This window comes from Clytia hemisphaerica, unplaced genomic scaffold (genome assembly GCF_902728285.1).
Source record: "Clytia hemisphaerica strain Z4C2 unplaced genomic scaffold, Clytia hemisphaerica genome assembly, whole genome shotgun sequence".
Classification (NCBI taxonomy): domain Eukaryota; kingdom Metazoa; phylum Cnidaria; class Hydrozoa; order Leptothecata; family Clytiidae; genus Clytia; species Clytia hemisphaerica.
This window is the reverse complement of record NW_027104101.1, coordinates 84,212-95,323: the sequence shown is the minus strand read 5'-3', so window position 1 is coordinate 95,323 and position 11,112 is coordinate 84,212. Positions and strand designations below refer to the sequence as shown.

Here is an 11,112-nt window from a genome sequence, read left to right as displayed (position 1 = left end):
AAATTTCAACCTTATATTTTTATAAAATTGTTCTTGTAAAAAAAGCGTTTATAAGGCAAATCACGGATACCACTCTAAGTAAACGCCAAAAAAAAATGGAGCTTTACTTTAGAAACTATAACTGTTATGGCTAGGGTATGGCTAGTCCTAGTGTAAGACTCGTTTTGAGAAATATTTCACATCTTTAAGTCTAATAGTTTTTTTTAGTTTTTTTTTCAAATTTGATGATCACTAACAGAATCATTTTACTTGTTCTGTCGATACAGGTTACTTTATAAGAACAAGGCTTTGATGGCTTAAGAACAAGTTAAAATGGTTATTTCAGACTCTGAAACACCCAATTTCTTAAGAAATAAGAACATTTTAAGAATAATTTTAGGTTTAAAGCTCACAAAAGAGTTAAGAGCAAAAGGGTTCGCAAACATTAGATGTTCTTGTAAAGACATGTTAAACAGATCTGCTATTAGTTCCATTCAGATTGCCAGAATATTTATCAGAAAATGTCACTCATAATAGCAATGATTATTAGCAACTTTTACGCTTCAAACATTTCTTGTACCATTTGTCAATTTTATTTTCATATTGTGTAGCATCAAGAACGAGTGTTGTCTTACTGATTTCTAAATTTTTCTTCTTTTTGTGATGGTTTTCGTCAACAATCAAGAAATACTTCTTATCGCCATATTGGATGTCTTTGTGACACAAACAAGATGACCACATCCGTAGTTTACCGAATTTGATCGAAATTTTACCTGCAAACAAAAACATTTCAAATTACAGCTTCCTCTTTCGATACCATCGAGGGTGTTATATCATAAAAAGCGAGCTAAGGGACTAAGCAAGGGACTGGGTAAAAGTTTACTTTACAATTCTTTCCCCGATCTGGGTCCCCAATGGCTTAGATATCCCCACCTGGTCACCGATACAGGAATGTCTTGTAGGAAAATAAGTGCAGTATGATTTTTTTAAGCAATGACACGAACATAGAATGCAAACACAAAAAACTTCCAAACGCCCTAGAAACTATAATATCTACCCTGTTATCAAGAAAAATGACCCTCAAAACGGACGGAATCGATAAGATTCACGGTAATACTACATTTCATATATAATGTTTTGGTTTTGTATAAAATTGAGGTCTCCAAAGTGAAGTATGCTGCAAAATCTTCTTGGAGTTAGTAGATGAACTTTAGCCAAAATTTACCTTGCTTGTAGATTTTTAAAACGTCGAGTATGATTTTAGTGTTCCCATTGGCTAATGTTTCTCTTGAATTGATTGTTGCTTCAATAACTATCAAGGAAGAAAATACTTTAATATAAGTTTGGTGATTGCATCATATTTTTTTGTTGTCCTTATACACACCCCCTTCTCACTAACCTGAGATCAGATTGTGGTTGTTTTCTGCCCACCACGCTGAAGCTCTAAAGGAATGGGTGAAAACATACAATCTGACGAATATGCAATCTCGAAATCGTAAGGACCGCGTTCGTCTAAAAGGACTGGGGATGACAACAAAGTTGCGTCATTGTGTTTATGAATAGGGCGCCGTATTAATTTTTGACTTTCTGGCGCATGGCGCACAACAAGATTCTTGTTGTAAAATTTTCCGCGGGAGGACTATTTTCCTCAGATGTATAATTTTGAAGTGCCTTCAGAGGTTTACCGTGCACGCAAGAAAATTATGAACAGCTGTTATCAGGTTACTTCTTACAGACCCCGTAAGATTTTTTCAGCTTGTGGGGGGGGGGGGGTAAAAATAACGGACTGAAAGTCGATGTGGATTGGATAATGTTTTTTATTGCCGGGGATTCGAATTCAATTGTTTTCACGTATCAAAGAATTCAGGGGGATTGAAAGAAAGCACATGTTTTGCAGTGAGGTTGTTACATATTTGATTATTTTCAGCGGAGACAAAAATTGGAGTATAGTTTTCCATTTATGATAGCTGCAATCGATTCATAGCTATTTACCCATTCGGTGGGAAAACCTTTATTTCTACTTGAACTTGGCTTAATTTCCCTCTTTACGTACTTTATTTGAACAAAATATATAAGAAAAAATTACTCAAAACAACTTAAAAACATTGTTGGCTCAAAACTCAAAAAGTTAAAAACATCTCATCAAAGCTTCAAAACCTTTGATGTCTTTATTAAAAACGTGTGTAAGTTCCATTCCTAGGACAGAGAGAGAATGGGTGTCGGGTATGTACGAGTCAAAAAGGTCTATATATTCGCCATTGAGTCTCTGCAAAATCCAAAAATTAAGAAAAAAACAGGATAAACTCCCAGGACCATAGACTCTTGTAATTTGAATTTAAGTTTCAAAATTTAGGCTAAAAATTGGGAAAAGGGTCGTAAATTCGTCAAAAAGGAGCTAAACTTTCAAAATATCAGTCTAAAGGGTCAATTTTCGAACTTTGGCTCGGAACCTCGGAAACCTATTACCCCCTTCAAATTTGAACCCTTAACTTCTCTAATTTTCTTCGACTGCCCGAAATAAACTATTAATATGAATTGAACAAGATATTTACTGACCGTAGGCTGCTTTCCGAAAATGACGATATTTAGGCGTTGGTTGCTTGAAGTCTTTACAATCGCACGTTTTGTGTTTTGAAGAATCTTTATTCGATTTCTTTTCTTCTGAAAAGTAATGAATAACCATTTGATATTCAGCGGTAGACATTTGGATCTTGCAAATGAAATTACATTTAAGAGATTTAAGTTTTGGACCCTGTCATATGAATGTAATAAATTTGGGACCCTGTCGGAACGAAAAATCGAAAAAAAATTCCTACAACAAGTAGCAAAAATGACAAAATATTGACAAAAGATTGAAAAATATCTTATTAGGGTGGACTCTAAAAATTGTTCAAAATAACCAAAAGTCGATCCTGTTCGATACAAATCTTGAAAATTAGTAAATTAGGGACCCTGTTAGATGTCTTTAGAACCTAACAAAGAGGCCCTGATCAGCGGCATGACCCGTTTGCCTGAGTGCCTCCCCCGGGATGCATCCCACTTAAACTGATTCAAACAAAATTGGTAAATTTTAAGCTAAAAAAACCCCGTTTTTTAGACCCCTGTGTCACAGACCCGTTGGGATCCCCCTCTCACTGAAAGATTTGTTCAAATTTTTCATTCCCGGTGGAAAGGATTCCGTACAATTTCAACCCAACTGGAAAATCTTTTTTCATCCCATTTAAGAGCCCCCCCCCAGCCGTTTGCGTGATGGCGTGATTGGGACTTTTTTCTTGCGTGATGGCGTGATTGGAGATTTTTTTTTGGCGTGATGGCGTGATGCGTGATAGGGCAAAAATTTGAGGCGTGATGCGTGATTTGGGCTATTTTTCACTATTTTTTGCGTGATGACAAATTTTCGTGATGCATGATGGAGAAAATTTTTTTGCGTGATGGCAAGATTAAGGGTGCCGCTGGGGGGGCCTCATTAAAAGTTCAATGAAAAAATTGCACTCATAAACCATCCACATCTAGTTAGATTTTTTTACCTAAGAACAGTGTGATTTCCAACGATCGAAGAAAGGTGGAAATCGAGCTTCTCCGCGTTTTTCGTACGAAAATCTACCATCTTGCGCAGATTGGAACAAACTGCGCATGCGCAATATGCTTTAAAGAAGCTGCTTGTCAGCTTGTCAATCCTTGCTCTTGCATACGCCTTGAACTAAGTTAAGTTTCACATTTAAGTTTACTGTTATAACATTAATGCTATTTCTTTTTCTTACACGCTCCTGAACCTGGAAAACCCGTTTATCAATGCTGGGCAACCATGACCCGACGATCAAGATGTTCTACTGGAGCGATACCGGGACACAACTATCATTGAAACATACATTCGAATTACACAGTTGCAAAATACGTTACATTACAAAAATTCGACACTCTAACGTGGACATTTGAAACGACGAAAGAACTTTATACCAGAAACCAAACTATAAAATGTTTTGAATTATTTACGTTATATTTCACATTATAAAGTGGGAGGACCTTTAACCTCCGAAGGTCGGCGTGACGGCTGCCTTGGTCGGGGATAATGTTTCCTCCAGAATAAACAGCCACTGGGGGTTTTACGCTACATGCTTCGTCACAGTACAATTTAGTTATTCTCAAGTTCTACGTAATTATACACATATTTTCATTTGATGAATTTGAACATGTAAAATTATTTCAACAATACAAGTATATTACTTTAGAGGATATTAACAATAACCATGCATTCTAAAAAAGTATTTTTTATTATTATTAGCTAGCGTGATGTCAAAATTTACACAAATGACCACTGTAATACTTAGTGTAACCAATTTTATTTTTATAATGTAACATATATTTATTTCGATACTAAAGGCGTGTTCACTGCAAGATCTATCCAATAAACTATGCCTTATGTGTCTATTATTGTTTGAGATTTGAGAAGGGAAAATAGCTGAGAAAGATAATTTCTATCACCATTGGGATTTTGATAGAAAGTTTCATTTCACTGTGAAAAGAAGCTCCACTGGTGCAGTGAGACGAGTGAGGCAGAGGCGTTTTTAGGTTTAACATGATACAAAACATGTGTATGTGGAAAGATACTGATGTATATGTAGATCCCTGAATCAATGACCTAATAAGAAAGAAGGAGGCATGGAAACTAATGAGTTTAAATTTCCCATTTAAGGAAGATATTCTAACAGATATTTATTGTTTCTATTAGGAAAAGACTTCGTACTTGAGACGGCAAATTAGAATAGAGTCATAAATTAATCACACATTAGGATTAAAAAACCCGGTCTCAATAACTCGATGGGATAAAATGGAGATGCCAAATACAAACTTACCGACCAAGCTTAATTGAAAATCCCTATCTTTTGTTTACAACTCAACGACCTATGGGAGGATTCTCATATATTTGTGTGTTTTCAAGTTGAGATTAGAATCAGAGTAGTTTTCTAAAGAGGGGGTTGGACCTTAGGCTATTTCTTTCACCGGGATAATATAATCGAATTTATCAATCCTTTAATTGAGACAGGAGGTTCCACCGGTTCAAAGGGGTGTGATTGTCTATAGCGCATCGAGAGCAGTTTGCAGCGGCAACTTTACTTTTGTAAATGCCTAAAACTAAACTTTTCTCAAAATTTCTATACATGGATTCATGATTTTCATGACGAGTTTAAATACGGAAACATCCCGGGATTTTACCAATTTAGGTTAGAGAAAAGTTGTTTAAAATTTCCTATTATTGACAAAAACCGAGGCGCTCCCATAAATTTATGTCATAAATATCACGAATTAGAAGATTTTCCTTTTGCTTTGAAAAAATATGCTCAAACCAGGGTATGTGCCCAACTGATGCCATAGTCCCTGGAAACATACCTTGTTCTTTGGTTATGAAACTGCTTGGTTGTATACACATTGAATTATGAAACTCTGGCAATTCATTACAATCTCTCAGCTTGTCAGGAAGAGCGACATTACTAAAAATATCCAATCTTCGACAATTCTTTCGCCATTTAACGCATAACTCTCTACAAGGTTTCAACGGTTTACTTCCTTTAATACAGACTGGTGAATAAAGTGCACACAGTAAAAATGTAGCGTCATTTACACATTCTCTATAATTTTTTGGTAATAAAGATAACTGTGAAACAAGACTTTTCACATTCCGGTATTCAGCTGTGGTAGCTGTATAAATGTTTGGTGGTCTTCTTTGGTCATACCAACGTTTACATTGTGGAATTTCAACTGGGATACATTGGTTCCTTTGCTTTGATAGACGTGGTAAATCATCATAATTAGCCAATGCATCAGCCTTTATATCCAAAGATAGGATCAGCAGTACGATTGAGAGAAGCAAGATATGCATACCACTTCAAATTTGAATCTAAAAAAGTCAAAGAAAATCAACAATTTAAGACTACTAAAGTTATTCAAATCTACAAGTACCGTTGAAAATCAATGAACCCGAATTTAGTTCGATACCCAGCTGGCACCAACGTGTTTTAACGTTCATCTATCGTTATATGGACGTTGTAAACATATCAAATACACATTGAAATGAATTTGTGTGTACCAGCTAGGTAGTATATTTGTTATTTCATAACTTCGAATAATTCAGAACAAAGCTTATGAGTAATCTATCTTCATTCAAAGAATCCAAATTGAATTCATGAGAAAAATATGTAACAGATACCAACCACAAAATACCAGCTAACTGGTTGTTAACCTATCAGAGAACGAAAACGTTTTCTAAGTCAGATCTGAACAAATAGTTTTTTTTTTCATAAATATCAGTCACGAATACCTTTAAACGATTTTCAAACAAAAACAAAAGATAAATATTTGTCAAAGATGCATCTTTTTGCCAATGACATTCGTCTAGGATTTGACAGAGATGAAAGGGGGGTTTAACAGCGTAATCCACTTATCTGTTTTTAAACTTTATATTTTTATCTGTCACTCGATTGACTTGAAATAAGGGTTGTTCATAACTAGATAATTTACAACGGTTTTCTTTATTTTGCTCCGGAAGTTAACATTCACACCGACATTGTGAAGTGTGCCGACAAATTTAAATGATACATTAGAATATTTTAAGACCCACTCAAAAATAGAGACTAATTATTCCATTTTATATTATAAGTCTTTCAGTATTTTCTTTGCAGAATTTGCCCTGAAGAGCATTTCAATAAATATTCACCTATTAATGGCAGAAGGATAGGCCGAAACCCAGACTTTCCATCACCAAATTTCAAAATAAAAAGTCCACTCAATAGCTTGAAGCAGTCATTAGGCATTAACAAAAATTTTGAATCTGTACGTAACTTCAAGACGTATACAGATATCTTGTAAAAAACTTCAACTCGTTTCTTGTATGAATTTCAAAGATTTGATGAACAATTTTAAGTGAAATGATGTCAACAGTCTTTAAAATGTTTGTCTTTTTTTATCGTTCTGAAATGTCAATCTCACGCGATTTACAGATAAAACTAGCATCATTTTGAAGACGCTTGTCACACAAATTGAGGAGGGCCCTAACTGACAGTTTAACAGTTTATAAAGCTAACTTCTGTGACAAGATTCGTTTTGATTTACTCCTTCTATCAGTCATCACGTGATACTATACAGTACACACACTTTTTTTATAAGAATACACTTTGTAAAAATGTCCATGATGAAAATGGCCAAGAAATTAAGAATATCGTAAGAATATCACCATCATGAAATTAGGCAACAAAATTTAAGAATGCCATTTGCAGAGCAAATTTAACTGTAAATTGCCATTTTTTCCCTAGTTAAGGCTCAACATTTTCACAAAAATGACTTTTTATAAAAAAAGCGTGTATACGAACGTAGAGTATTGATATTCCTATCTCACTACTCCTGCGAGATCTTCTCTGAATACTCTGCGATTACCAAGAGTACTACAAGCTGTGTTTTCTTCGATATACAACTTGTGGCGACAAAATTCCAAAAAAGGTTTTTAAAGGTATTTCAACATAATTAAGATTCATGAGAACGAAAAAGGGAAGTCCTTGTTGTACAAGTAGTATATCTTGGGCTTTCTCTGAAAGGCTGAAATACAAGTTTTGATCACCATAGCATATAAAATTTCCACTTCAATTTCTGACTGTCAACAATAGTTTCTACTTAAGCCTCAAAGGCAAAACATAATTGTCACAGTTATTCATACAAACTGAATAACGAACAGTATATATTACGCAATAACGTGAAAACAAACCCCTTCTCACAGACCCGGTAGAACTTTTTCAGCCAGTGGGTATAAAAATAACAGAGTGAATCTTGATGGGGATTGAATTTCTCATATCTTTTATAGCTGGGGATTTCAATTCTTTTGTTTTCAAGTCGGAAAAATTCAGTGGGGATGGGAAAATAGCATAATATTTTGCAGCGAGGATAGCTTTATTTGAATATTTTCAGTTAGGACTAAAATTGGTGTATAATTTTCCACCGGGATACTTGGCCAATTTTTCCAGTGGGTCTGTGAGAAGGGGGTATGTGAAAAGAATCTGAGATGAAGAGCTGGCATTTCCATATCGGTGATCATTAGATAATCAAAATTCTTGAATATCTCAGCTCTTTCGGGGGTAAGAGATTTTCAATACACTCTTCTCGAGATGCATAAATTTATTGGTCCTCGTTTTCAAACAGATTTCATTGCTATGAAATTATACATTCAAACCAATTTAAATTCCCAAAAGGCAAACATTAACTTTAAAACAAAAGTACTTGAAATTCAAAATGTCTCATTAGGTGTAAACAACACAATTATCATAGCAATGAAATCTGCTTCAAAACGAGGACAACAATAAATTTATGCATCTCGAGAAGAGTGTACAGGGTGTCCCTAATTAAAGTATCGAGTCGAAACACAACTATGAGTAGAAAGTTTTATGTGCGTGTTCACAAAATTGTATTTTAAGCTCTCCCTCTTTTTTCTTTGTCATTACGATTAATTTATACGTTGTAACTACCTGTTGTAATAAGCCTGTGTGATGGAGAACGTTCTTATATTTTAGCGATAACACACACAAACTTTTCTACTCAATCGCATGTTCAAACTCGATACTTTAATTAGGGACACCCTGTATTAAAGATAGTTTCTACTTAAAGGGACATTAAAGTAGTAAAATGTAAACATTGCGCGGACCACGTGTCATTAAAGAGAACAATTAAAATCACGTGTCCAAAACAAAATTGTACAGCAATTGAACAATCAAAATTAGCCATATTTGGTTTGATTTTTTATTTTGACATGTGACATATGTTTTGATTTTGTATCCGCTGCATACAGTTTGTTTACAAATTTCGCAAGTACTGTTATGTCCCTTTAATGACACGTGGTTCGCGCAATGTTTACATTTTACTACTTTAATGTCCCTTTAAGCGTCAAAAGACAAAACATAATTGTCACAGTTATTCATAAAAATTTGAAGTCTATTTCCAAAAGAATTGAAAGTCCGCACATTTTAATACATTACCGAGTAAGGCTGCTTTTCATTAATTTTTGTTTGGCTGCCCTGGGTTGGATAGAAAAGTTTTAGAAACATTGCACTTTCATTCTCTAGGGAGACCTCTGTAACTTTGTGTGTTGAGGTAATTTTTCTAAAATTTTGAGCTTGGATATCCCGACTAGAGATATAATTAAAAGTAATACCTCGTTTAAAAGATTATCTTAAGCCGATGACTTTAAGATTTCTAAATGCTTCAAAAATTTCGAGAATTTAATTTTTCAAAAATTTGTATTTATACTTTTGTAAAATATGTGCGGACTGTCAAATTTTTGAAACAGACTTTAGTTGAACAACCATATTAATAGCAAGATTGCGTTTGTTAAAAACTTAGAGTGGGAATTTAATTGGTTTTTTGAAACTTTCACTCAAATTAACCCTATAAGTGCCAATGTCCCTTATCCTAGACCATATTCGCTGTTCTCAAGAAATGAACAGTGACATGCAGAAGGTTAGTGAGTGGGCTCATCAATGAAAAATGACCTTCAACCCTGATAATCCAGGCAATATGGGGTGAAAAAGGTTTGAAACTGTTTTTGGGTTCAAGCATATCTATATTTTGAGAATCGCGATGGTTTTCAGGCTAACCAGGGGGCGATAACTTTTCAGAAGGGTATGTGGCAATCGCTCTTGGAGCCGATTTGCTTGGGGTAGGGTACTGCATTTCAAGATATCTCATGAAATACATATCAAAACCTATTAAATCTTTGCAGGGTTTTAAAAAAAGCATCGAAGATTGTGTGTGAAAAATGATGGTAGCACCAATAAATTTCACACAGGGCCAAATTTTTCCATGAAATAGATGTTAATACCTTCATTGCACGTAGTCGGTATAGTTGTAGCATTGTGAAAATGTTATGGATTTTAGATGACTTTTTTATTTATTTACAATCCATTTTTTTTGAAAAATTCAGTCAAAACTGCCCCAAAATACGAGAAGAAGTTTTAACGTTTTTCTTTATAGCTCAGCAAAAAGCCAGGCAAATATTGCCTGGACTATGATCCATCTAAACAGGCTTTTGAAGTGTACTTCACTCGGAGGATAAATCCACCTGATCCTCTATCAATTTATTTCAAAAACGCAGCCATTGCTCAACAAGATCATCAAAAACATCTTGGTCTCATACTTGATCGTCATCTTGATGAAAAAATTAAGAAAGCCAATCAAGGTATTGGTCTTATTCGTCGGTTTCGTGCGTTCCTACCTAGGGATTCACTAGTCACGATATTCAAAACCCATATTAGACCATACCTTGATTATGGAGATGTTGTATATGATCGTCCCGGTAATTCGTCCTTTTCTAAAAAGCTAGAGTCAGTTATGACTGAATGTTTCAGAGGAACATCCAGAGAAAAAATTTATCTTGAGCTAGGTCTTGAAAGGCGATTAACCCTATTCAACCTAGGCTTTTAGGGGCGGTTCAGAACTAGGGGGGGCTTTTTCTGCACCACCCCTTAACTTTTGATCTAGTGGGTCTTTTTGGATGAAATTTGGCACACAAGATCCTTGTCACGTAAGGTAACTTTTGACAAAAAAAATTTCTCGATGACGTCACTCATCATGCCCAAAGTGAGCAAAAATCGAAAATTTCCTTTGTTCTTATAAATAGCTATTGTATTCTAACAAAGGCTTTAGAAAAAAGTTGCCTGAGTTTACAATGCTTCTTTTATCCTAAATATTCAATAAATTACGGTTTAAAAGATATATTTGACATCAAAAATAAATTTGTATTAGAAAAGTGTCAATTCTTGTGACACCTTATTGTCAGAAATGTCATCATGCTCAAGGTGTGAAAATATTTAGGTGTCAATTTCTTTTTATTTTGAAGCTAAATAAAAGTTAGGAATTTACAGAAAATTTCACGACAAAAGCTCTATTATTTCAGGAACTATTACCAATAGTTTGACCTCCGAACAGAAAGAGCCCCCTCCTAGGCCGAATAGGGTTAAGTCGAAGACTATTATATTTTTATAAAATAATCAATGGCTTTGCACCTGCTTATCTCTCAAATGTTCTTCCTCCCCAGAGAGGGGAGGAGGGACGTAGGGCAGGGCGGAGGATAAAAACACCATTTGAGGCACCCTTTTG

At 34.8% G+C, this 11,112-nt stretch overlaps 1 protein-coding gene across 2 annotated transcripts; it reads right to left on the bottom strand.

Moving 5' to 3' along the window:
- Positions 1 to 414: 414 nt before the first annotated feature.
- On the bottom strand, positions 415 to 6,420 carry LOC136813000 (secreted frizzled-related protein 3-like). 2 transcript variants are annotated; one of them, XM_067069508.1, is made up of 5 exons: positions 6,296 to 6,420; positions 5,368 to 5,875; positions 2,536 to 2,640; positions 1,205 to 1,291; positions 415 to 752 (listed from the first exon to the last, which is right to left on the bottom strand). In XM_067069508.1, exons 2-5 carry the CDS (start codon positions 5,855 to 5,857, stop codon positions 526 to 528), a joined length of 909 nt encoding a protein of 302 aa, XP_066925609.1. In that variant the 5' UTR covers positions 5,858 to 5,875; positions 6,296 to 6,420; the 3' UTR covers positions 415 to 525. The 2 variants fall into 2 exon arrangements, with proteins under 2 accessions (XP_066925609.1, XP_066925608.1); XM_067069507.1 differs by lacking the exon at positions 6,296 to 6,420 and adding an exon at positions 6,189 to 6,277.
- Between the last annotated feature and the right edge of the window lie 4,692 nt (positions 6,421 to 11,112).